Genomic DNA, 27493 nt, shown 5'->3' on the forward strand with positions numbered 1-27493 from the left:
AAGCAGCATGTGGCTCATTAATTTGAATGTCCTGTATCAAGTAAGACAGGATGGTACCAAAGAGTTTGAGTGTAAGTGAGAGGACATTCCAAGAAGTTCAAGTGAAGGGTCTGGAATTGCTCTGCAGGCCTCATGAGGAGCATAAGAAGCTATTCTGGATCACAGCGGTGAAAGAGTTAACATGTGAGATGACTTCACCGTCCCCCCCCACCCCACCCCCTCCCACTAACCATAGCCCCTCTGTCCACTCCTCCCTTTTATCCTCTAGTCTCCTCCCTCCACACACACCCTCCTCTTCCTTCAATAGCTCCCACGGCCTCACAGCAGCCTCACTTGTCAGGTCCACCCTGAGCTTCCACTTCTTGCATCCGTCCCACAATGGCGTTGCACAACTCCCGTCACATGGCCCAGGAGAAGCACCAGATGCTGGACCTCAACCGCCGCCTGCAGAGCTACCTGGGCCGGGTCAAGCTCCTGGAGGAGGAGAACATGCAGCTGGCCCAAGAGATCCACGCTCTACGGCACGGCCACCGGGGCGCCTCCGTGAGGGAGAAGAGCTTGAAGGAAGATCTCCATCGGACCAGAGAGGAGTTGGATGAAGTCTGGAGGGAGCGGGTCTTTGCTCAGATGCAGGTCTGCAAATTGAGTGAGGAGTTCCAGATGGTAGAGCGGCACTGGCAGAAGGAGGCTCGGGCCCAAGCGGAGGTCAACGCGAAGATGGAGGTGAGCAGGAAGGAGCTGGAAGAGGAGCATGAGGCTCAGAGGTGGCTCAGAGAGAGAATTAGCGAGCTGGAGGAGGAGAAGGAGCACCTGGTACGGAACCACGAGGCCGACGTGGCCCGCTTGGAGACCGCCCTGATCCATAGAGCACCGCAACGCAGCACCCCAACCTTAGACCTCCTCCAGCTGGAGGAGGAGCTCATCCAGCAGGCCTCCAAGGCATGGCAGGAGACCGAGCAAGCTTACCAGGCACAGCTAGACCAACTTGAGGAGAACCTGAGGGAGACCGCAGCCCATCTGAGCCAAACGGAGCGCCACAAGAATGAGTACCAGGCTCAGCTGATGGCCTTGGAGAGAGAGAGGATCTCTGAAGGCGATGTTAGGAGGCAGCTGGAGGAGACGGCAGAACAGCAGAGTGAAGAACACAGACGGCACATAAACACACTTCAGGTGAAGCAAACACAATTTTCAAAATGTTTCCTCATAATAATTCACCATCTCAAGAATATGACAAATCTTTATTTGTATGACAATTTTCTACTGACTAAATTTGAAGATGGCAGAACTTCTGCCAGTGTGTTTAAAAACCAAAAACTGGACCAGCTACTATGTTTATACTTCCTGCCTAAGAAGTGGGCAGAGCGGCCTATTGTGAGAATGTGTGAGTCATTCCCAGCTGTCCTCTTCCTCTTCAGGAAGCCCGGCGAACAATCGAATAATACACGCTGACTCCTGAATGGTTGACAAGCGACTAGCAGGAGCCATCAAAACAGAAGCACGTTCCCCATCTAACCTTATCAAGCCATGTCTTGCGTACAGGAGCACTTGGAAGGTCTGGAGAAGGAAAAGCAGCATGTGGGCCAGCAGCTTCATCATCTGGTGCAGGAGAACCGAGGCTTGCTCCAGCAGAAGATGTCGCTGGGCCTGGAGGTGGTCACCTACAGGTAGAAAAAAAAAAAAAAAGACCTCCAAATATTCCAAATGATGTCACACAAGGTGTGTGCTGACTCCCATAAATTAAAATATGATTCAGCCATAGTTATAAGAGGGTGTGCGCACTTTTGCAACTACATTTTTTTTGCCGTTCTTCCCCTTTTGACACATGCTAACATGACTCTTTCTTTTGTGTATCATGAATAGCTGGCACCAGGGGTGTGTAGACTTTTTCTATCCACTCTATAATTAACTGGTCACCAGTCCAGAGTGTCTCACCAAAAATCAACCGTGTTGGCTCTCATCAAGGTTACAATAAATCAGCTGGGGTGGGGGGGGGGGGGGGGGCGTCTTCCACTTGTCCAGCGTGCCAGAGGAAGTTGGCTTGCAATAGACATGACACATCAATAAAACTCGACCGTGTGATCAAGTGTGATCGAGTTCTTCTCCAGCCATACAAGGTCTCAGCTGTTTGGGCTTCAAAGGTCACGCCCTTGAAGCAGCAGCCTGAGTCGTCCTGCTGGAGCCGCAAACCTCAGTCCATTGTGGAGCACAAAAGTGCACACCCCCCCGCCCCACCCTGTATTGACGCAGACTGCTCCCACATTTATGAGCTGTGGGATTCTCCAATAACAGCTGGGAGGGGACACATGACATGCAATATAATTAGCTATCAATCCATCAATACTCAATCGTTAGACTTGCTTTAAGAGCCTGATAAAGCTGACACACCTTTTCTGAAGATGCAGACAAAAAGTAAATCATATCTTTTGAATCAAAATTTAGAAAAAAAAAAGATATTACGTGTGATGGATGGTGGCTAGCTTGTGAGTTAGCGCTGGATGGCCTGCTAATAATATCAGTGTGTGATCAATAGCAGAGACCTTCCATTCATCATCATAAGAATGACAGCACACTCTGATGTTTCTTTCCTCCACACAGGACGAGGTTTTTGTGTCCGAGTTGAGCATCTTGTTTATTTTACTGTCTTTGCAGAGCTCTACTGGACAGTGAGAGCCTCCGGCGAGATGATATCGGACGTCTTAAAGAGTCCAGAAACATTACACTGAAAGGTAAAAATACCAGAAATGTCCTTTAAGATAATTAATTTTGCCTAGAAAGACCATCTTGCGTAATCTTCTTTTTGTTTTTACTTTATTTAAATTACAACAAAATTCTTGTTGCTGATTGGCCGAGACTAATCACATGGTTGTTTTAATAAGCCTCCATTTAGATTAAATTATTTGGAACGTTTAATTAATGAAAGTGCTTTTTAAAGGGCTACTTTGACGATGAAAATGCAAAATAGTCACTAACATGATATCAGGTTAACTAATAGCCCTTCACTTTGAGCCTCCTCCATTTTAGAATGATTTTATTCAAATTGGTGGATTGATGGTTGTAATCCAAGTAACAGCGTTCACAAAGCGCCCGCCACGTGGCCTCTTGGCTTTCCAGTAAGAAAGGAAATGGCGATCAATAGCGTCCATTAGCGTAGCCTCCGCTCCACCATGGGTCCCCTCCGTGGAACTGAGCCAGAAAGCATTGGAGGCAATTCCATCTTGCTCGTGAGGAGGTCACGTTTTTACGACAACTTCATCCCCCGCAGTTTATTGACTGCATTTTTTTTTTCTCTCTCATAGATGTGCCTTTGAGATCTTTACGAGGGAATTACCAACAACCCTCTCGCTGCAACACCCTCGCGTCTGTCTGGAGACCATCCGTGACTTCAACGACCCCTTTGAGGAGCAACCTTGAAAATGTCTGTCAGGTTCACAAGAAAGAAGAAACGACAACGAAAGTGGCCAGACAACAAAGTCCTTATCCTAAAATATTGCATGATGGAGCTGTGGAGAAGTTTCGAGCGCAGGAAGTAGATGAGAAAGTAACATATGCTGAGCCTTTATCTTCTCCTGGTGAGGAGGAACATCCAGATGAAGGTGGAGAAGAAGAATATGGTGGGAAACTCCACTCGGTAGCTCCACCACTCGATAAGGAGATCAGCCAGCAACAACATGTTCTGGAGATGACAGAGGAGACCTTCAGTTCTTCCGCAATAGCTCCGGTTGAGGCGTGCTTGGTGGTGGATGAGCAGGAGATAACATCAAGATCTGGAACGGAGGCAATACTCGAACCCACCCTGGAATCCAGGACCAGCACTTCCCAATGTGACCTCAACCCCGAGGACATGGCTGAGATCAGCCAGGAAATAAGTTACTCCACCTTGGGAACATCTGTGGCAGAAGGAGTGGACTTGTTGTACCCAGATGGAGAAGAGATGGACACATGGGACAGCGTAGTAGAAAAGAAGATCCGTGTCGAGTCAAGTGAACCCAAATTAGAAGCGGAAAGTCAGTACGCAGAACCAGAGGAGGACATCTTAACGAGAAGGTCTGAGCTAAGTCGAGAAGAAACGAAGAAGCAAGAAGAGATTTGGAGTCGACGTGAAGAACGTTCACCAGACATCAACGAAGAGGACGAAGACTCCCAGAATGTCTCGGTGTCCTGGCGAACGGAGCTGGAGAGCGACAGCTATGCTCAAGAAAACACGCTAGCTGACACGCGTCCGCTCATCCGCTACACCAGCGACGACACCGACGCTAATACGCAAGCATCTCACGTGGACGAGAGTGAGTCCAGTGATGGAGATGCGGCTGGACGTGCCTGGAATGAAAGCAAGACCAAGAACTTTGGAACCATGGAGGATCTTTGTGAGGAAGTCGAGGAAGAGGTGGTAGAATATGACCTGGGATATTCTCAGGAAGCTTCTGGACTGGAAAAAGTCAGTGAAGAGCATTTGGATGAAGAAATACCTGCGGATGTTGATGATGTGGAGCTTGAGACAGACCGACTCGTGGAGCAGGAATTGGAGAACCTTTCCACGGAGAGCTATGTTTCTCACTTTGCTCAAGAGGTGGCCAGTGAGAACCAAACAGTCCTTCTTGAGGATGAGGAGGAGGGATGGCAGGAGGTGGTAGAGGTCCAGGATGGAATGACCACAAAGGAACTGAATGTGATCACAGAATCTGATGTCCATGTGGAAACCAAAATGGACCTTAGTGATTCTGTGCAGATGGAAGAGGAGAAGGTCCAGGATGGATTGATGACCTTGGAAGAAAAAAACATCCCAGAATCTGAAGTCCAAGTAGAATGCATCCAAGTCCTTAAGGATTCCGTGGAGCCTCAGTTGGACACTCTGGATGATAATGCCAAGGAGAAGGTGGAAGAGGGGGAGCTCCAATATCAAAAAATGACCATGGAAGAAGAAGTTATCATGAAATCTGAAGGCCAAGACCTCCATGATTTATCCCAGACTCATTTGGATGACTTAGAGAAGGTCCAAGATGAACCATTGACCATGGAGGATTTAGAAGCTGAAGAAGGAAACTTGACGTCCTACATGGTTCCTGACGTCCAAGACCAACCAATCTCCAGAGACTTGATTCTGCCTCAGTTGGACACTAAGGATAATGAGGAGGAGATGGAAGAGAAAGAGGTCCAAGATGGAATGCTGAAGCAAGAAGAAGCAGAGAAAGTTTACTCGCTATCCTGCATAGAATCCGATGTCCAAGTGAAAAGCAATCTGGACTTAGGACCTTCTCAATCAGAATCTCTGAGTGATGGAGAGAAGGACCAAGTTGAAATAATGACTATGGAACAAGAAGAGACTGAAAAGGATGAAAATCAGACATCCAACATGGATCCCGATGTCCAAGGAGAAGGCAATCTAGACCTCGAGGATTTTCTCCCACCTCAGTTGGACTCACCGGATTACTCTGTGGAGGAGGTCCCAGATGAAATATTGAAAGAAGAAGAAGCACAGAAATTGTACCTGCTGTCCTGCACAGAATCTGAACTCCAAGTAGAGCAGCCTCAGTTGGACTCTCCAGATGATAACGAGAAAGTCCAGGATGAAATATTGACCATGGAACAAGAAGAGGCCAACAAGGTGAACATGCCATCCTGCATGGATCCTGATCTCCAAGATGAAGACGATCTGGACCTCAATGATTTTATCCAGCCTCAACTGGACTATCCGGATGACTACTTGGAGGAAGTCCAGGATGTAACGTTGAACCAAGAAGAAGCTGTCAAGGTAAATTTACCAGTCTGCATGGATCCTGATCTCCAAGATGAAAACAATCTTCTCTTCGGGATTCCAGTTCAGCCTCAGATGGATTCTACAGACAACAAAGAGATGAAAGAAGGGGTTCGAGATGCATCAGAAGCTCCAGAGGAAAGGGAGGATGAGGTGATGCATGATGATGAAACCTTTAGTGAGTTCCTCAGTGGACCCAATTTGGGAGAAGAAGATAAAGAAGAGTGTCTGGAATCTCAAAACCAAAAAGGTCTCCTCCAGCAATCTACTTCCATGGTCGAAGAGGCTGCAGGCCATCTGGCAGATGAATGGAACGTCCTGGAAAAGATTAGCGAAGATGTTGACATAAGACATCAAAAAGATGAAGAAAAATCTATTATGAGTCATCATCAAGAAGGTGCCCCAACATTTGACGAGAAACCTGTTGAGATGTCCCCAGAGACTGCACCTGAGGAATCCGTCATCTTGAAAGACTCCTTGTCGGAATTCCACAAAACCAACGGCAAAGACAAGAAGGACTTCTGGGCATCATCTGTGGAAGATGCCGCTGCTTACGGATCAGATGACATCTCCACCGGGATGGACTTTGCTGGCGAGCTGGACTGGGGGAAGGCGGTCAATGGAAGTTCAAAGAAGGCGGAGCCTGTGACGGGAGTGTCCGTACATTCTGAGGATTCAGAAGTTGAGGGAGGTTCCTGGTCATCCGGGGATGAATAATCCGGTCCACCAAAACCTAGGTGTCATTGGAAACCATCTGGCCACTCATCAAGTTCCAAAACAAAACCCCGAGTCAATTCGTGGCTACCTTAAATTTTCCTAAAATGTCTTCTCTTGCTACCACTACCATCATGCCAATTTGATTTTATCTCCATCTCCAGTTTCCTTCTGTGCTAATCTTGGTCCGGACTGGAAGATAAACCATTGATCAGCTGTTATTGATCTAAATCGAGCTGATACGTTTCACTTCCCGGTGGAGATCAATAAGAGCAGATCGCACTAATGACTGACTGATTGTCGTGTAACAAAAAGCTCATGCGGTTTGTTGATCAATAAATTAATAAATGTTGCTTTTTTTTTGCTTGATCGATTGTTTAGTTGTAGTAAATTGAATAAACTTGATGACAAAATGTTCTGAGTGTTATTTTAGATGATCACAATCAAGTAGTGTTCTAGAAGAACCAATTTGATAGCAACTTAGCTTAAATGTGACCTCAAAAGCTCAAGCTACGCAACTTTTTACGAGCGAGAAGTCAGAAATAGCCAATTATGATTGACATTCCGTTCGGGCGTCTCCAGTGAGACACTTGAAGTTGCAGTCACTGACCGATTCTTTCATCATCATGTACGATGGCTTTAAAAATAGTCCAGGTTGCACGGCGGCGTGCAATTAGCTTTTTGTTTGTGTTGGTGACAGCTGCGCATGACTCTGCTAATCCTCCACAATGTTAAGCCCCCTCCATGACAAACGCTTCACTTCAACACGTGTTTTATTTCTTATTCCGTATTAGTTGTCTTTGATCCTTCCATTAAAGATACAAATACAAATTTGATCCACGATTGTTTGACATTTAGGCATCTTAGAAACGACAGTAAACAAACAGTAAAGCTAAACAAAATATCTTTATGGTGGTGTCATGGAATTCAGCCAAAATGGCTATAGCTTAAAACAAAATGGCCGACGTCCTGTTTAATTTCAGGCATGAATCCTTTTTTTGATAGATATGACCACACAATTTTTGTTGGTCAGTGAAACCGATAAAGTTTTTGTCAAGCTTTTCAAAGTATGCTTTTGTTTGTGGTTGTGTACACATTTACAAAAACGATGGGACAGATAGACAGCCGCTACAAACGCCATGCTAGCTGACGGCATGAAACGAAGGAAAGGAGGCTTGTGCTTAAGTGGGCAAGGCTTTCGACTAATCACATAACTATGTGTGTGTCTGTGTGTGTGTCAGCAGATGCCCGCTGTCATCTAATCAGTATGTGGAAATTGAATTAGTGAGACAGCGGGCCGCGCCCACACACAGACATACACAAACGCAAAGTCATACACACATAAGCTAACTAAATCACAGTATTTCTCCAGTGTCATTTTGTTAGCATGCTAATGCTAAAAACAGATGGATGTCAATGTTTTTGTGTCGGTGATTAAATTGAAATGAATTTCGAGACAAATCTGCTAGTGTGTGTGTGAGTGTGTACGTGTGTGTGCATGTGTGTGACGTCAAGCAGGCAGCTGACACGGACAGATGACATCTACAAAAATCTATTTAAAAAAAAATCCAAATGACTTTTTTTTTTTTTTAAATCTACATTTAAAGAGAACAGATGAAGGAAAGAGAAAAGAGCGACAAAGTTTGGTGTAGGTCAACTTGTCTATTTAATATATAAAATACGGTAAAACATACGCAAAAAGGGGAGCGAGGGAGGCGCAAGAAGAAAGGGAGCATCGGATACTTTGGTACAATAACAAACACTTTTTTGTAAAAGCAGTATAGATTTCGTAATAACATATCAGTGCATACTTTTATTTATGAAAATATACACAAATTGTATATCATTCTCCAACAAAAAAAATTCTCTTTACAACAAAAAAGCAGACTAGCCCAACACAATATATTAGCTATTTTTATTCTATATTTTTTCTTCATTTTTCTTAGAATATATTTGTGTGACGATGGTGTGTTGACTTTACATTTTATTCCCCTTTGCTCTTGATCCATGCAGCAGTGACATCCTCGCTTACTTGTGCGTCAAAACAACGTGCGACGTTTAATTCATAACACAACCAAAAAAAAAAAAAAAAACCCAAACAAACAAAAAGATATTTATAGAATATTGATCAAATAAAAACTAAGCTACACAAAAAAAAAAAGTCTTCATCACGTCTATGACCTCATCGTGATGATGATCATTTATATTCATCGTAATAATATCACCATAAAAAAACAGACTTGTCACCAGCACAAATGGACATCGGAAAGTGAGCGTTTTAGCTTTGGTGGCCTGCGTGTGGAAAAATATTGGAGTGTTTATTCCAAATTCTTGATACCTATCAAAAGATCCATACAGCAGTTTATTTGTAAGATTTGATTTAACTGATTATCCCAAAAGAGTAGTTGAAACATATTAGTAATCCTTGTCTTACTAGTTAGGACAAAGAGCGAACTAGTATATGAACTTTGGATATCAAGAACTTGCAAAATAAAACGCTCAAATGGCTTTCCATAGCAGGCAGAGTTTGAAGATGATTGTCTTTTAGTGATTATGGCGCCCCCTAGAGGGAGCGCACAGATAACAACCAAGTCGCGTATGGCTTGAGGCAGACTCCCAACAGAATAAAACGCCGCAGGAAATGAATTGAAAATCGTTCATTTAGCGCACTAAAAAGGACCGCATCGCACATTGTCCCAATAAATAGTCATCAAAAACAAAGAGGTGCAGTGCTAATGTTTCGTTGGTGGCTAACTGCATCGCCATGGCAACACAATTTTTTTTTTTAAGTGGGCTTGAATACAGTGATATGATAAAAAAAAAAAATCTTTCAACTTTAATGGTAAAGGGGGATGTTCTCAAACTGTTGATTGACAGGAAAAAAGTGTATATGTGTGTGTGTGCTGTGAAATATAGTGGGAAAAGTACATATTAGCAAATATAAAACTTTTTTTTTAACCCCCGCCTCTTTATATCTACTTTTGTAGCTTTAATGTAGAACTTAAGGGGCAGTTTTTGGAAATGTTTGCGTATTTTAAAATGACACAAAACAAAGCAAAAAAAAAAAAAAAAAACGTAATGCAAACAGGAGTAGTAGTATGCTAATATTAAAAAAAAATCAAAAAAGGAAAACACACAACATAAATACCTATAAATACTATATAAGATATATATATAACTTTATAGATGTATAACTTGATATATATTATATATATATATATTTATATAACTATAACTACACACTATATATATATATATATATATATATATATATATGGTATACACACACACTTTTTTTTTTCCCTTTTTGATTTTTTTTTTTAAAAGGACATGCAACACAACTGAAACTTTGGGGGGAAATAGCTGCAATTAATTCTTAGAAAACTCTTATAATTTAAACTTGTCACCATTGAAACCTCCAACCAGAGGGTTGTTAACTTCATACTCTAATCGCAGAACGTCAAAAAAGTATACAAACACGCGGACGGAGGGAACCTTTGCATTGATATGTGTGCACGTGTGTTTAAGTGTAAAAAGTGCGCTCCAACATCGAGTCCCTTTTCTGCCTCTATAGCGCCCTCTGTTGCATTGTCGACAAACTACACTTTTATATCGTGTACTGTACACACACACGCACATAGCCATAAAGAATTATTAAAAAAGGAGTTCCACTGAGAATTCGTTTTTTGTTGTCCTTACTTCCTGCCAAATACTGAGCTCATATGTACAATCATCTACTATTATTATCAATAACATTATTCAAACTTGTCACACACACACACGCGCACGCAGTTTATGTACAGCCCCCCCATGTGGTTCACTTTGAGCGTTACCACGCGCATAAATCTCATCATCCTCCCTGATTCTGTTGTTGTCATGGCAACAAATCATTCCAATTAACGCTGTTTCCCTGCCTCGATTAGCCGACTAATCATTGGATAAATTAAATCACATCCCTGCTGTCTGATTTGTAAGCAACGTCTATTCGTGTTGACATGATTAAAAAGAGGCAGCAAAACCATGTGACGGCGTTCTCTCCTCTGATTGGTCCGGCAAAGCAACAGCTTGTGGCCAATCAGAGAAGAGAGCAATGATTTTAAAACCAACTCATTTACAAAGTGTGAGGGCAGCCCAAGAGTCAGGGGTGTCATCAGTCTGGTTTTGGGGGAGGGGGGCAGTTTTCCATCATTGGCTTGATCTACTCTGGAGATGGATGGAGACACGCAAGGCATGCTGGGAAACCGCATGAGCCCCTTTTGCACTACATATTAAAACTGGCTTTTTCCCGTCGTGCCGTCCCGAGTGAAAGAGACAAATATGAAGTCGACCCGTGATGACAAAAAGTTTGGAGCATTAGTTTTTGTGGGTGTGACTTCAGGAAGACCCGAAAAATGCTCTGAAACCTTTCCAGGGAAACTTCATTTGACTTTTGCTCAAGTTTTGAATGCTCAGTCTTTCTTTTTGTACAGAATTCTGAAAAAGAAAATACTGAACTATTCAAGACTTCAAAAGTTCAGAGGTCAAATGAGAGCATTCTAGGTTCATCCTGACAAATCACCCCAAATTTTTTGTGAGTTGTGTATGTGTGCCCAAGTGTTAAGCATGCTTATGTGCGTATGTGAAATTCTGGGGCTGGTGTGTGTAGTAATGTTTTTTTGGGAGGGGGGTGGGGAAGGGCCTCAATTGGTTCTGTCCGGCCCAGCATGGCACCGGCGTTTTATGTGACCCACGTATCCAACCTCATCCTCTTCACGTTGTCCTGTTCCGGAGGCTCGGTGGAGGCGGGCCGCAGCAGCATCATGGTGGGTTGCTGGACGCCGGGCTGCTGGTGGAGATGGAAGTCCGGACCCCCGCCGCCGCCCCGACCGTCGTCCCGGTCGCTGCCGTCGTACGAGCTGCCGTTGCTGCTCAGGCTGTCGACGGGAGAGCGGCCCTGGACGGTGGAGGAGTACGACGGCACCACCTGCCCGTGGACTTGAACGCCGCCCCCCAAGTTGGGGCAGGGAGTGCTGCGGTCCCGATTGGGCGACACGGGCTCGGACTTGATGTTGACGTGAGGGTTGGTGTTGACCGTCAAGGTGCCCTGAGGGAGGGGAGCCATCGGCCTGTAGGGGGCAGCAGAGAAAGCAAAATTAGTGAGACAAGAAAGTTACCCTGTCAAGTAAATTATACGACTAATTACTGGATTTTAAAAGTAACTAGGTTAGTAAAAATATTTTTAATGCAGCGCAGTTAGACAACAAGTTGCATTTGTTTGTTTTATTAAATGTTTTCTTAGGAAAATTACATATTTTAGGAGAAAAAAGTACCAGAATTAAATCATTAAGAAAATGAAAACAAGTCTTGGAGAAAATAAAGAATTGTTCTTCCAAGAAAAAAAAAACAAATAATTTTACAATTAAATTGTTTTAATGACCCCCCCTTAAAAAAAAAAACGTAAAAGCAGGCAGAGTTGAGATATTGAAAGCATGAAATTCACAAGCCATGCCTCAGCATACGAAAAAAAGTGCTACCTTTCACGCAATAACTTTTAACGAAGGCACATCGTTTGACACTGTCGTCAGGACTCTTTTTTTTTTTTTTCTCACCCTCTTGCCTGCAGCTCCACGTGACGGACGCCAATTTCACCCTGCCAATTAGCGCCTGTGGCCGCCGGAGGGAACCTTCTAATATGTCACATCAGCGGCTAATATCCCCTCGTTTGCTGGCATATGCACACACGCACGCGCGCACTCGCACGCCACGCCGACCACGTAGATGGATGACGGCGGGCAAAAAAAAAAAGGTCCGAGTCAGCCTGCTGGTGACAGTGATGGAGTTCAGAGCGGCGGCCTAGCTTCAGCGCTAACGACATAGCCGGGAGCATTCGTGCTACCCACAATGCTTTGCAGTGACGTATCATAACAGATTTTTAAGAAATCTTTTTTTAATTGCTTTTAACAATATAGAGGAAGAATTTCATGATGGGCGCCTTGAGTGTAATACCAGTTTTCGCCACAACAACAACACAGCAGAGACAAAGATGAGCCTTCACCTGAGGTTAGCAGCAATGTTGGAGTTAGCCATCTCTGCACTCTGTTTGTCTGAACCCCACATGCTGTGGAAACAAGTGGGGGGGTGGGGGTCACCGATCCAGCCAAAGATGGCGGCCTGTTCTCGAAATCCTAACCCAAGAAAAACTTACACTAGGTTGGTAAGCGACGCCAGGCTGATGGGCGGCGCCGCCTGTTGCTGGGTGACTGTCGGCTGCTGTTGCTGTTGCCAGGCAGCCATGTTGCCGGGCACCAGGCCCGCCGGCGTGAACGTCTGCAGGGCCGTCAGGTCGGCGCTCGTCAGCTGGTACTCTGAAACAAACGCGAGCGAGCCGGACGTCAGTACGCGGCGGCGCTGATCCATATTCATCGTCGTCTTCATATCGTATTCACGCTCCGGCTTTGAAGTAGCTACAAAGTGAATATTCATCCGCTGCCGGGAGGCGCCCGAGATCCTTGACGACATTATTCATGTTTTTTAAACGGGCCTTACTCGGCGGGACGCTAGCGTTACCTAGCGCCGCTCGCGGCAGATGGCCACCCACCCAACACGGGGCGCGCGCTTAATGGGAGCAAGTAGCACTTCAAACACTCCATTCCAAAGCCCAACCCGGGATGGAAAGTTGAAAAAGTGAGAAAGATTTAAAAGTCAAACCTTGGTTTGAAAGCCTGATTTCCAATTTGGGCGGGATAGCAGCGAGGAGGCTAACCTGGCTAGCATAAGCGTGGGAATCCCAGCTGAGGGAGCACACGGCGATTTACTCAACGTGACGCCCGCGTTAGCCGCTGGAGGCGGATACGCCGGGGATGTGGGTCAGCTGCTTACTGGAGCAAAACAGCCACTTTCCTGTTTGCCATGCTCGGCACGCTTTCATGTCAAAAGTTCGCCGCCAATTAAACATGCGCTCAAAGCGTTTGATCATGGCTGCATCTACATTGTAAATAAGATTGATTTAAATAATCATAAATAAAGTCGCACTGGATGAGCTAGCTCCTTAGTGTGATTTTTTAAAATTTATTCCAAAATATTCCTTGACATGTAACTTTTAACGACAATTTCTTTTTTGTTGTTTTGCATTTTAATGTTAGCTTTGATGTTGCTACAGAAGTGTCAAATATATTAATAGATGGTGTTACCAGTGTTGTAAGCCGTCTGCATGGCGGAGAAGGGCGCCAAGAGGCTGGGCGTCGCCACGGAAACCACCGGGGTGGTGAGGGGCTGCTGCACTTGGGAGCTGCCTAGCCGCTGAGCATTCTGGGAACACATAACACAACACGGCTGAGCCAGAGATGGATGCTAGCTGTTAGCTTAGCAAATACAACACACCGCATGCAAGCTCCGCCTCAAATCGTTAGATCCTATTTCCATATCACCGCTTCTGAAATGAACAAGCTCGCTGAGACGTTCACAAATTGTGCATCAGGTTGCCATGGTTATCATGGTCGGTCGCTTTTGTGAAACGTGCGAGACATGCCATGCTCGTCTCCACTCCGAACACTTCATAACGTAACGTAACGAGCGCGGTCGGGTCGTGACGGGCTCGTGCACGTTCATGCAAGTCGTGTTCAAACACAATGGGAGATGGAACAAAGGCCGCGGAAGCTTTTCATTCACCTCGTTGACCAGCTCCAGCTCTTCTGTCTGCGCGGCGGGAGGAAACAGTCATGTCAAGAGCGACCAAAATTTCCAGATTCGATTGAAAATAAAAAGTGCGTCGTCCTGATTTGGGAAACGCGAGTAATTGTTTTGCTACTTTGTGCTCTTTTTTTTTTTTGTCTCACCAGCTGCATGAGGCTTTTTCCACCTTGCGAGGTGATGACCCGCAGGTCGGGTTTGCGAGCGCTGACCATCTGAGGACTGGCAGGAGGCGGGGACTTGGCTGGAACCACTTTGACCAGGTTGCTGTTGTTGCCATTGGAGACGGACAGCAGACCTGGCGAGGCCCGGGCGCTAATGTAGCCGTTAGCTAAGAGAAGCACAAGGACGCAGAGTTCATTTTGAATAATAACCTCAACGAAATACAAAATAATAAATCCAATTAATAATACGTAACGAAATAACTCAAAGGATGCTGGCTTGGTTGTCATGGTTACATCCAGAATGATTTGAATGCAAACTTCTGAAGATTAAGTCAGTCGGGGTCACAGATTTGGTTGTCACGGCAATAACACACACGCGCGCACACACACGGGTGTGTGTAAGATAGCTGAGAGAGGTTCTCCATGACACCGTTTTCTGATGACAGCGGTGGCATGTGACTCTGCTCATTGTCAATCACACACACACACACATGGAGTCCACCTGCCCATTCTGAGTGTTTGTGTTTCTGTGTGCGAGTCCACGTGGTGGCGATGTGGCGACTCTGGACTGAGGAATGTCGGGAATGGCTTCTGACGTCAATGTGGATGTTCCCGAAGAGCCGCAACGCAACAGCTGAGAGTGTCACACACACACGCACTCAGGCACACACGGGAAAAGGAAAAGGGATACTGATGGAGAAGCATTAGCGGACCACAAGAAGCTTCTGGATGAAGAGAGTCACCTGAGCTGCCACTTGACTGGATGGCGTTTTGGATTTCAACACATGATGTAGATAAAGGCAACACTCAGGCCCATCCAAAAAGATCAATCCCCCACAGGTTGGAAAGGATTAAATAAATCGGCGACAGAGGAAAAAAAAAAAAACCCAGAAGGAAAACAAGAAGATATCTGTGAGTGCTGGCACTGTATGTGCCGCTAATGGGCTTTAAGGGGGAAGCTCTGGCCAGCGTCAAAGTCACCTCTGAGGAGCGCTCGCTGCCAAGATCGCCGACGCCAGCCCGGCCGGGGCTGGAGAAGGGGGAGATGAGGGGCAACAGCTGAGAGGGGCCCCCGAGGGCGGGGAGCAAGAACACAAGACGGGTGTTGCCTGTTTTATTTGTCGCAGTTGTCGCAAGGACGTTTCGCTCTCAGCTGCTTTGCACAATAAAGTCTTGACGGACAGAGAGACGAGTTGAATTGGTTTCATGACCTCGCTCGGGAAAAAAAATAAAAATAAAAAACCGCTGATATCAGAAAACGGTGAATTCAAAAGATCCAAATCAAAATGTTGTTTGGCCGCCATATTGTGTCTTATGGACTGTGACCTTCAGCTGTTGTCTGTCAACACCATTAGCGTGTGTGTGTGTGTGTTGAGATTTTACTTACGGACTGGACTTGGGCACGCTCCGTTGGAGTTTCCCAGATCTCCTGTGAGGAGTGCACCTGCAGAGGACGACACAAAACAATTAATTCATTTGTGTAGCTCAATAAGATCAGCTCAACAAGTTTCAACAAGCCGAATTTCCGGTTTTAATGCTAAGTGCAAAATGTGTTGTGAGGTCATGTAAGGGTAAAATATTATAAAAGACGATAAACAAACATATTTCGGGAGGTAGAAGATGTTGCATGGAGGAGCCGTCAATCAAATGGTGTGGGCGGCACTTCACAGCCGGCTGTTGTTTCTGAAGAGGCTTTTGTTTTGGCGCTCCTTGGTTTGATGATGTTTCCGCGCGTACCAAGCTCGTCAGTCAGTAGCGAGCATCAAAAGACGTTTTTGTCAGCTTCGGGCGCGCGCGTGTGGAACTTACAAAAGTTTCAATTAAAGCGGTAACGAGCGGGCCCTCGACACCCCCGCCGTGCCGAGTACTCAAGTAGACCGACTTTGAAGGGAATGAAATACGTTTCAAGTTCTTCACGAAAAGGAGAAAGCGGCGCCGTGCCTGCGCTGGCGGGTCGCTGCGGCAGTCCCGGCGAAACGCTGTTCCTCTGCAGGGCGGGCTGCTGCGGTGAAAGCAGGCGAGGATCCGAGAGGGCGGCGTTGATGAAGGAGGTGGTGGTGACCAAGGTGCCGCCCGGGTTGTTGCTGAACTGGAGGGTAGCTGGTTGCGCCGGCGGAGCGCTCTGATTGGACACCGGCACTGTGACGGGGATGGAGAAGGTCGGCTGCGGGACGGCGGCCTGGTGGGAAAGACACACAGGAAAGGGGCGGGGTTTAGAGGGCGTCCGTGTTTACTAACCCAATCATCACGATAAGAGAGAGGTGATCAAATTAGCTTTATTAGCTTAGCATCAGCGAAGCAAACAAGCTTGAAATGTCGGGAAACAGTCACGCCAAAACAAATAAAGTCAGCCTGTCCTTCCCTCGCTAATTTTAAAAGCTAACAGGATATCACAATGCTAAAGCTCAGCACATCTGTTATCAGTGCATTGCCGAGCTACTGATAATGCTACGTTTCATCGCTAAAGCTAGCATTTAGCTTGCATCCCGCCGTTAACAGTATTCAAACTGCGAATGCTAACACCCACTTGCATTCCACACTGTGAAACAGATATAACACCGCTAAAGCTACGGGCTAATGCTAATTCCATTGACAAAGTTGTGAAATATTTGAACATTTTACACATTCTGAATGATACAAAAGTATGAAATTATTTTTAACTGATACTATACAATACAAATATACACAGTGATGGTGGAGTCCATAAAGTGGACTAAAATGAATCTCAACAACCATTTCGGGTTGTCCTGCAAGGTGACCCACTTCTCAGTGAAAGCAGGACTTCTATATAAATAGAATATGGGCCAAAGCACCCGAGTTCTGGGCTCTGCGCAGCCCGGGACCCATTTTGACTTTAAGGAAGGAGCGGGCACGTGTAGCTTCACATGATATGTTAGCATTAAGCTAGCAAAACCAATTTAATAGCCATTGCTTTGTTTTATTGTCTTTCGCTTCCTCCAAGTGACTTTCCTTGCTTTAGCTGTGACAGAAGTGCTGTGGTCTCGGTTTCCGGCGTAAACTCATAAAAGCGCTCAGGGTGACCGTGCGCGTTCACCGGCGACCAATCACGAGCCCGGCAGTTAGCCAACTCGTAAAAATCGAACGGCGCTCATTAAGCTGACGTTAATGGTGTGATTGAGCGCCAGGGATATAGACATCAATCGAGGTGCGAGGCGGAACCCGAGCCGGAGACGGAGCCGGTTCACGACCGGAGCGCCGTGTCCAGTCAGGGCCGTTTCCATGGCGACCGCACGCCAGCCCCTATGAATAGCATCACCTCTTCGCAGTAGGAAGGCGTGAACCTGAGGTATTAAATTGAGTTATTACAGAAAAAAGGTGTGTTTTCCTTGCCGGTGGTTGCCATGACGACAGCGGTGACAGCCCAGGATGTCATTAACGCACCTCTCGCACGCCGCGTGATTATTTTTATAGCACGCATGACGATTTGCCTCGCTGTTATGAATATGCCGCGTGAAGTCGAGTATGGATTGCCAGGATTTATTATTTCTTTTACGAATTAGAGGCACGACACTGTTTTGTAAAGTCCATAAACTCCCAAATATAATGGTATTTCTTCCCTGAGGATTGTTGTATTTATGATGAATCTATTATTATAAATATACACTGATAATTGTATTTGTTTTTGTTACTTTTTATTCTATTTATTTTACTTATGTATCCAGTTCATTTTTCACATTAATTATATATCTATATTATTCTATTTGTTTAAAATGCATTACTATTATATTTGAATCACCGTAACAATAGAAAGAACAAAACTAATTATGCATTTAGATTTTTTTTTTAAATTTTAATTGACTTAACCCGTTAGTTCTATATATCGTGCACATGCCAAACATAATGTGGCAACACACTCCACAAACATGGCTGACATGCAGAAATGCTAAGCAAAAAATATATATTTGACTACTATTTTATTTCCATTTATTTAATTAACCAACTTAGCATTCCAGGACTCTTTCATATTTGCTAATGCAAACTTGCCCATCTTGCTTGAGCGTCCCATTTTTTGCACCACTGTAATTTCCAACTGAATGCATAATGCCTTTCTGACTGTCCTGCCTTGGGGGAGGTCTCCGTCTCTCACACACACACCATTAGCATTAGCTGATGTGCTGGTGAGTATGGAAAGCCGTTTGAGCGTAAAGGACAACTTTGGCATACTAGCGCTTGACTCACATTGCTAGCAGTAGCGTAGTAATTAACTAGTGCGTCGTTTTGATTTGCGCTAATTTTAAAAGCAGCTATGAGGAGAGTGAAAGAGTTTTTAAAAAAAAGAAATAAAAATAGCTTATGAAAATGACTAGAAGAATTGACTAGATTTTCATAATTTTACTTTAATACTATGTATGGGAAATGGGGAGTTTGTGCGATGTGGGCGGGGCTTATTCTAAACGAGGTTTTAACCATTTTGGAATCAAACGGCTTCCCATAGGTGAAGGTTACGTGGACGAGGAAGAGGAGGCGTGAGGATGGTGAATGCGAGTGCTCTGTGAGTACAAGTACAGCCGCCGCCGTCAGCAGCCCGAAAGGGGGGGAAGGGGGCGGGGTCAAAAGGGTCGGGGTACACAGCGGAGGCGTGGCGGTACTCACTGACAGCCTATAGTTGCGCATCATTTTATCAAACTCCTCGTCAATTTTTTTGTACTTCTCCTCAGTGCGCGGCGTGAGCGAGAAGGGCTCCTCGGGGTCCGGGCTCTCAGAGTCCCGGTGCTCTTTCTTGTTCAGAGCCTTGGTAGGCCAAATAGAAAAAGGATAGGAAGAAGAGGTGGAAGGAGGGAGGGAGGGAGGGAGGGAGGGGGAGGAGGAGGAGGGTTAGAGACGGTGACACAGGTGCGAGTGTACTCACGCCGTAGCGCTTGAAGAGGGAATCCAGGTCGTCCGTCTTGTTGCGGTACTTGTCGTCGTTTAACGGGCTTTGGTCGATGGAGTCGTCGCCGTCGGGCTCGGGGCTGTTGCAGCCGTTAAATGATTTCTTTCGCAAGGTCTGAAGGGGGGCGGGGGGGACATTTGCATAAACACACACACGCAGGTGTCATCAAAAAAGACCATGATAACAAAAGAGAAATATGACCGATGTTTTTTTTTTTTTGTTGATCCAATGAGTGCTGATGTTAGCTGACGCTTCGGATTGGCTCAACCCGATTTGACGCCGAGCTAAGAAGCTTTGCGGACGGGCGAAACGGCGGGAATCACCGTGACCGGCCAAGAAATCAATTAGCAAAACTGTAAAATGACAAAAAAAAAATCTGCCAACTTGCTACAACGACAAAAAAATAAAAAAACTTCAGTAAGTATGAATTGCCACATTCAAAATAGTAATAACGACATTTGTTATTGCCTTGGTTCCATTTGAAAATCTCGAGAGTAGCTTTTTAACTCCAGTGCAACTTTTTTTTTTTAAACCAAATATGAAGGTTTAATATTAAAAAGACGGAAATGAAAATCAAATCAACGTATTTGGTGGACAGCGACACACACACATCCAAATTAAGTGAGCACACACCGAGCACGCACCCAACACTCGCGTGGGTCCTGGAAGATACATAAAACGGGCACAAATAGCACAATAAGAGCTGAAAGGGACGCGTGCCCCTTTAAGGACATTGAATGGACGTCAGAGGAAATCTGCCAGTGGAATGTTTGTACACGCAACACAAAAGCTTTTTGTCGTGCGACAATTTTACCGTTGCGTAGAATAAGTGCTATTTTCACTTTTGAACGTAAAATAGTAATTAATTGAAACGAAGCAGCATATTGCAGCCTTTGGAAGACTGCAATGTCCATCTTAATTGTTCGGCCCTACTGACCACCACCTTTCTTAACCCCCCCCCATCTTCCGTCTTCATCCCTCCATCCATCTGCCTCCCTTCCTTTCTCCTCGCTCGTCTATTCATCGGAGGCCTTTTCTCATTGTGCTCGCTCGCCTTGCCTTCCGCCGCTCTTTTCTCCTCCTTCTCTCGCCCTGATTGGGATCTGCAGCCGAGCGGATTAACACGTTGTGGCAGCGGAGGCAGCCCGCCCACACACACGCACACACACACACACACACACACACACACACACACACACATTGGAGGCAATGTGCGCATATGTGCTACCTCTCACTTGAGTGAAGGAATGTCGAGCTGTGTGATGAATACTGCTACACAACACACACACACACACTAAAGTGCTTCTAAGCATACAGGGGAGAAATGGTCATATGCACTATGACCCGCACTAAGCTGAGTGTGTTCGTGTGTGTGTGTGTGTCAGCCTGCGTGACTACATCCACACTTCATAATTTATAGTCAAAAGCACTCGCAGAGAAGCTCACGGAGGCACTGAGCGAGAATACGAGCGAGTGCATTTGGTGACCGGCCAATTATCCTCGCCGGCGTCCTCTGGCCGCAGATTAAGCCCAATGTAAATCGTATAATTAAGTCACGCCGTCCCAACCGGGTCGGGCCGAGCCTGGGTGACACAGAGAACTGCCTACGAAAAAAAAAAAAAAACAGCTTCCAATGACAGCTGCCCGGCGAATGTAACGTCTTCGTGTCCACTTTCGCTTAAGCTTTATCGATGTTAAGCTCTGAGGCTTGGCACTTCCTGTCAATTTGTATGTTTTTTTTTTTAAAGTCCAATGATGACCTCATTGCGTCGGAGGAGGAAGCGTTTCGATAGATTTGGAGAAACGTTTGGAACGTAGAAAACCTTTGGGGTTGCGCGTTTAACAAATTTCACGATTTGAAAAAGGCGTCACGTGAGGACACGAACTCCGAGGATTAACCAACACCCGCTTAATGAGGAGGTGGGCATCTGGAGGAGGGACAACCGAGGACAAAGTCACCGAAAGCTTCGCCCGTGTGACCGTGGCTGTGTGCGTGAGGTAGGGGAGGGGCCGAGGTTCGCAGCAGCATAACATAACGTAGCGTAGCTTAGCACCGGGGTGGGATGCTCCCGTGTAAAGGATGTACACAGACACACAAGCGAGACGCACACCAGGTTTGAATATTGTATGAGATGCTCTCTGGGGCCATGGAAGAGCGTGCAAAACACACACACACACGCGCGCACAAACACACAAATGAACACAAGCATAAAGAGGAAGAAAGAGACAAGCGCGACACATCCACACACTGGAAAAAACAAACACACACACATGTATGCACACAAACAGGACCAGTGGAGCTTGAGCTGATGTGGCCCGGAGCTGCCCAACGCCCTGCGACACACACACAAACACACACAGGCGCATGCACACGCACACTTTAAGAGCCATCTGCAACTGCAGCAACAGTAAGCTTTACTGCTGCCACTATGAGACAGAAAGATGGAGTCCAGATTTTACTCATTGACCTTATAAATTATCAATCAATTAAGGAATCAATAAGATGAGCTTGATACATTAGTTGTGTACAGTTGTAAATTTGTGATTGGGTATAATACAGTCTTTTTTCTGCAGGTCAGTGTGGGAGCGTCCGGGTGTGAGCTGTGGCCAACAGCAGCTCCTTGCATGTGTTTTCACACTTTTTTGTTTTTCTTGCTCAATAAATGGCTCGAATGTGCTCAAGTGGCTCTTCTTGAATTAAAAAAAATAATCTAAATTGAAATAATTTGCTTCACCGGTTTCATTTCATTCAGGCGGCAGCATATCTGAAATATATCTCGTAACAAAAAAAATTAAATGACAGTCTAATTGGTCTAAAGTATGTCAAAGTATGACATCTCGATGGAATGACAAGTTTAAATCCGGCTCGTTAGATGAAATTACCGAAATTTGCTGCACGAGTCTCTGACGATCATCCTGCAGGTGCGAGGTGTGTTAAAAGTACAACAATAGCGATTGTTATAGTTATTTCATTCTTAGGGCGAACATAAAACGACGAAAAAAAAAAAATCCCATAGACGCAAGAGCTACCAAAATGACGTCGTGCCTTTCCTTTGTCCATGTTGCGTTGGCCTCCATCATAAAAAAACAAAATAATAATTCAGCTTTGATGGTTTGACCACACCTGAAGGATAATCGTTGGTGACGCAGAAACAGTCACAATCAAACCAATTACGCCAAATTACGATCAAACGAAACCACAACATCGAAAGAGCCACAAATGAAACGTTACCTCGATGATGTCAGCGTTGGTCCGACTCTCGTGCGGCTCGTTGTACTCGGTGTACTTGAGCAGCACCTTGTCCATGTCGGTGCTGGCGTACTGGAAGAGCTTGTTGGAGTGGTTGAAGATGATGAGGGCGATCTCGCAATCGCACAGCACGCTCAGTTCGTACGCTTTCTTCATTAAGCCGAATTTCCTTTTGGTGAAGGTCACCTGTCAATCAAACGGGGACAGTTGGAGACATCCCGAACGTATTCCACCAATCAATCCTATTTTTTTTTTCCCCGACTTCTCTCTATTTAACAATGTGGGGGCCCAAAGCTCTTGATTGACAGGCGTAAGCTTTATCCACAGATGATCCCGACAGGTCTTGTTTACTCTCAATTTAACGGGAAGTACGATTTCAACACTTTTTAATCACGCTTGTGTTTCCATTACGCCATTCATTGCATCAGATTGCATTAAAGGGAGGGGGGAGGGGGGGGGGGCTGTTTTGAGGCAACAGACTTGAGGACCGGCTGGCCAAACATGCTTCTCGTCTGCTGTCACGTTGACTATCCTCGTCGCTTTCACACTCTGCCATGCTCTTTTCCACGCCAGCACTCTTACAAACGCGCGCACACACACGTTTGTCAGGGAGCTCAGAAGGTGAGTGATAAGGTGCTAATTATTTGAAATCAAATATTTCAGTTAACCAAGAATGTAGATTGGGTTTTGTTTGGACAAGACAGGAAAAAATTTTTGGGCAGTTAAGCTTATTTTGGTTGTGGTGTCCCACAGGGCTCCGTTTTAAGCCTCTTTCCCATCCACAAACAGAAGCTCTATTCGATAACACAAAATGTTGGGCGTATAAACATGGTAGCACTCTTTTGTAGTTTCTTCTTTGGCGGCCGATACAGATCTGCTTGTTTTGTTGCCACTTAACAAGCTGCAATTTGATTGGCTGGAGCTTACCGGACGTGTGTGTGTGTGTACGCAAATCCATTTTGGGATGAGCTTCAGGTTGAGGTTAAGTTAAGATGACTCTTGAGGAAATGAGTATGTCAACATGTCATTGTGTGTGTGTGCGTGTGTGATATGTAGATAGGCGTGGAGATAAAGATGAGTCCTGGAGGGGAGGGTGGGGGTGAGATGATCGCGGCACCGTGTGATGAGGTGGGAAACGGGTTGGGTGAGAGTGCGGGAGGGGTGGGGGGGTGGTTGCCCGTGGATACGACCCCGATATAATTTGATTTGTGGCAGCAGGAAGCGACGAGAGAACGAGGGCGAAAGGGGAGGAGGAGTGAGAAGGAGGCATGACAGATGCTGCAACATGTCAGAGCAGCACAGGGATGGAAGGATGACAAGAGGAGAATGTGAAAAGGAGGACCTCACACCGAGTCGCTTCCGTCCTCCGTTCCTTTATCTTATCCTCTCGTCTCGCCGTATATGTTGGGCTAATGAGAGCACATCGATAACGAGGCATTTGCAATAATCACGCAGGGAAGAGCATCATCTATCTATCTATCTATCTATCCATCCATCCCTTTGTTTCAACTAAGCCACTTTGTTCTTCTCAGGTCCGATCCAGGACAAAGTAGCTGGACGTGTGCAAGGTGAAGAGCAGGTAACCAATGGCAACGGAATAAAGCGAAGAGGATGGAGTGTCTTGGCAGGGTTCTGCTCGCGTGGCAGATGGATGAGGAAAAGCACCACCGAGAGCCGGCGCCGATTCGTCGTTTTCCCGTAACCGACGGGTCGCTAGCGTTTGTTAGCTCGCACGCAGGGCTGGAACATCATTAACTATGAGTAGTACTTTTTTTTTTGCTTTTAACTTCCTGCTAGCCTGATTTTTTTGGGCTTGGACACAATTTTTTATTTTTTTTAAATAATTAGTGTACACAATGACCAAAACATATTAAATTAAATTAAATATAATTAAATAAATACAATTTTTATTTTAAATAATTAGTGTAAAAAATGATTAAAATAAATTAAATTAAATAGAATTAAAGGATCAAATTAAATAATTAAATGATATTTTACACATTTTTGGTCGCCAAAATTTCTAGGTCACATTAGCATGAACACAATGGTAAAATTATCATTGATTGGCTGTGGCACACCAGAATTTTTAGGATCACACATTTTATACCGTCATAATAAATCGCATTTGGCCACTGTATGTTTACGTTTCCAAAATGGCAATATTGGTTCCAAAAAAAAAAATTAAAATAAAACCTAGCAATGCCTCACAATGCTTGAAAGGAGAAATGCGCAATTGGAGATTCTGTCGTGCTTCCAGCCGGGCCTACACTGGCAGTGGTTGTTTTGTTTTTTGAAGCTTATGGAACGGAACATCTCCCCAATCAACATGTAGGAGGGTGACGGGCGCTCATGTCCTCCGACATCCATTTGAATTCCTTTCACCGGCATTAAGCTTCAAAAGATTTTTTTTTTCAAACCAGCAAATTGTCCTTGGAGAGAACATCTTATTGGAAATATTCAATTAATCGTTACGGAATCAAACACACTAAAGTTCCTGCAGTTGAGACAATTCCTGATTTATTCCTGCGACCCAATCCGGCGAGTTGGTCAAACTATCGACTAACCGCCGGCCACCTGATCCGAGTTCCGGATCCATTAACCGGTCCACAAATAGCTCCGATTGCGTCTGAACAAGAATCCTTGGTGGCCTGCGGGCGTCATTTGCGCGCCTTTATGGAAATACAACCTGCTGGGATTGATGAGGAAGAAATCAAAAGCCGAGAATAAAAAAAAAAAAGAAAGCAGGCGGCCTGGCGTTTCATTTTATTTACTTTCTTCTTCTTCTCTTGTTATTCGCCGACTGCAGGCTGCTGGAGGTGGCCATGTCAAATCCATTACTCAACGTGCTCAATAGAGCGAAGAAGCCCATTTAGCCGGCGACTCGTCTTTGATGGATCATTTAGCCTTTTTAACCGAGATGACAATACGCTGCTGATATAAGCACGCTCCGAGGACATTTTTCTTGTCAGATATCTTCTCGCTTTTTATTTCCACCAATTGGGAGAAAGCCCACCGCGACGTGTGAAATGAGCCTGGTAAAAAAAAATAAAAAAAAATCACGCTTTGATGTCGTGTTGTGGTGATACTGCTGAGAGAACAGTCAAGTGTTGTTGTTCGAGCTACACGGGATGCCACAACAGCTAGCGCACACTCCCGTGGGAAATTTAGATTCTGTTTCTATTATTTAGCCCTTTTGGAATTGCTTCGCTTGGTCTTTGTTATTATTCTTAGGGCCAAAGAAATGCTCATTTCGAGCCGTTTCGAAAAAATGGCGACAAAAGGTTAAGAAAAGTCAGCCCTTGATAGCTTGACTCTCTAGCCGCTAATTTGCTAGCTAACAGCCAATCAGAGAGATGGATTGTCACCATTTCGATTCAAACGATTCGAAATGCAGCTATTTACTTATTATGTGTTCTTAATTTTATGAACTTCTCAGCCATGATTTTTCGTTTCAGACCAGTTTTTGCTTTGACCTTATTTCGGAATGACTCGAGCTATTCGACGAATCGTTTCAGCGCGACAAATCCAGCGACGCTAACCTGTCTGTTGCGCTCGTCGGTGATCCTCTGAATCTGAATCTTTTTCCTCCCCATGTTGATGTGGCGGCGGCGGAGGCGGGGTGGGGGGGTTCAGGTGACGGCCGAATCTTCTTCCACTTCCCGCTGGTGGGTTTAAACACTTCCTGCCGGACGCGGGAGACGTTCACTCGGTGACGACGGCGGAGAAAGAAGAGAGGTCGAGCGAGCGTTCAGATCATGGTCCTCGTTGGCCGGGCGGCTCATCCACACTGTGCCCTCGCCTTCACCTCAGCTGGCCGGCTCCTGGAAAACAACACACGGGCAGGGGGAGCGGTGAACGAGGGGGCTCGCTTTGCACACCGTGACCCACTTTAGCTACTACAAACACCGTCTTTGCCCGACCCGGCCGATAAACAAGAGAATAAATGAGGCGGCCATCAAATCGGCCGCACATGAAACAAGTGGAGCTGTGGGGGTGGAGGGAGGGAGGATGTTTGGGGTTGTTGCTACATGCAGAGCAGGAGGCCCTCGGCGGCCCGGCGAGCAGGGAGGCTGTGCTGTGTCAGCTTCATTAGAGGCATCACCGCCACATCACTGATCGGACGGTCGCCCACGGCAACCGGCTGCCCGGTCGGGGCCGCCTGGCACGCCGGCCAACGCAGAGATGACAGCGGCATTGGAGCTTTTTGTCTGTGTGGTTTTTTTTTTTTTTTTTTTTTGGGGGTTAATTCGTCTAGCTTTTTTATTTGCTCTTTTTATTTTTGTTCTTGGAAAGAAGCAATTATGACTTATAAAAAAAATATATAATGATAATAAATATAAATAAAATATAAAAAAATAATGAAAAAAAATCCACTTTAATAACAAGAGACACTAAATGTAAATTTTTGGGGTTTTTTTTTTGGTTAATTCGTCTAGCTTTTTTATTTGCTCTTTTTATTTTTGTGCTTGGAAAGAAGCCATTATGACTTATAAAAAAATATATAATGATAATAAATATAAATAAAATATAAAAAAATAATGAAAAAAAATCCACTTTAATAACAAGAGACACTAAATGTAAATTTTTGGGGGTTTTTTTTGGGTTAATTCGTCTAGCTTTTTTATTTGCTCTTTTTATTTTTGTTCTTGGAAAGAAGCAATTATGACTTATAAAAAAATATATAATGATAAATATAAATAAAATGTAAAAAAATAATGAAAAAAAATCCACTTTAATAACAAAAGACACTAAATGTAAATAAATGCCAAAAACATGTGGAACAAGTCTCATTCCAGTCTACGTCAGAATAAACGGCGCCGCCAGCCAAGCATGTATCTAGTAAAAGTTGGTGGTGAACATTCCTAAATTCCAAAGAAGAAGAACGCGTGCAGTGTTGGTGCAAAGTCATGAATGAATGAGAAGGCCGGCCGGGAACGCCGAGGGAGACCGAGGCTACTTTTGGGCGCCGTTCCTACTATTTGCGGCGGCGTTGTAAAAATAGCCGTCCATAAATAAAGACATATACGCAGGCAGGGGTGCAGACGCTGAGT

The 27493-nt window shown here is 45.1% G+C and overlaps 2 protein-coding genes and 1 long non-coding RNA gene across 9 annotated transcripts in view; 2 read left to right on the plus strand and 1 right to left on the minus strand.

The window, feature by feature from the left end:
• Window positions 1-269: 269 nt before the first annotated feature.
• On the plus strand, window positions 270-6884 carry nes (nestin). Its single transcript, XM_049731854.2, has 4 exons — window positions 270-1170; window positions 1540-1664; window positions 2650-2726; window positions 3297-6884. Exons 1-4 carry the CDS (start codon window positions 379-381, stop codon window positions 6467-6469), a joined length of 4167 nt encoding a protein of 1388 aa, XP_049587811.1. The 5' UTR covers window positions 270-378; the 3' UTR covers window positions 6470-6884.
• Window positions 6885-8108: 1224 nt separating this feature from the next.
• Window positions 8109-27493, minus strand: part of mef2d (myocyte enhancer factor 2d) — a 38426-nt gene continuing 19041 nt past the window's right edge. For 2 of the 7 annotated variants that reach the window (XM_049731857.1, XM_049731859.1), the window contains exons 2-12: window positions 25982-26263; window positions 22425-22628; window positions 19169-19306; window positions 16240-16477; window positions 15686-15742; window positions 14281-14465; window positions 14114-14140; window positions 13636-13753; window positions 12651-12810; window positions 12501-12563; window positions 8109-11571 (exon numbers count right to left, since the gene is read on the minus strand). In XM_049731857.1, coding sequence (XP_049587814.1) covers window positions 11184-11571; window positions 12501-12563; window positions 12651-12810; window positions 13636-13753; window positions 14114-14140; window positions 14281-14465; window positions 15686-15742; window positions 16240-16477; window positions 19169-19306; window positions 22425-22628; window positions 25982-26035 — 1632 coding nt within the window. In that variant the 5' untranslated portion in view covers window positions 26036-26263 and the 3' untranslated portion in view covers window positions 8109-11183. Of the gene's footprint in view, window positions 11572-12500; window positions 12564-12650; window positions 12811-13635; window positions 13754-14113; window positions 14141-14280; window positions 14466-15685; window positions 15743-16239; window positions 16478-18912; window positions 19051-19168; window positions 19307-22424; window positions 22629-25981; window positions 26264-27493 lie in introns of all 7 variants that reach the window. The other 5 variants (XM_049731858.2, XM_068651753.1, XM_068651752.1 and 2 more) reach the window with 5 other exon arrangements.
• LOC137840579 (uncharacterized) lies at window positions 22918-24408 on the plus strand. The gene is made up of 2 exons (XR_011087325.1): window positions 22918-23063; window positions 23975-24408. It is a non-coding gene; the product is annotated as an uncharacterized lncRNA (long non-coding RNA).

Source organism: Syngnathus scovelli, chromosome 9 (genome assembly GCF_024217435.2).
Source record: "Syngnathus scovelli strain Florida chromosome 9, RoL_Ssco_1.2, whole genome shotgun sequence".
Lineage (NCBI taxonomy): Eukaryota > Metazoa > Chordata > Actinopteri > Syngnathiformes > Syngnathidae > Syngnathus > Syngnathus scovelli.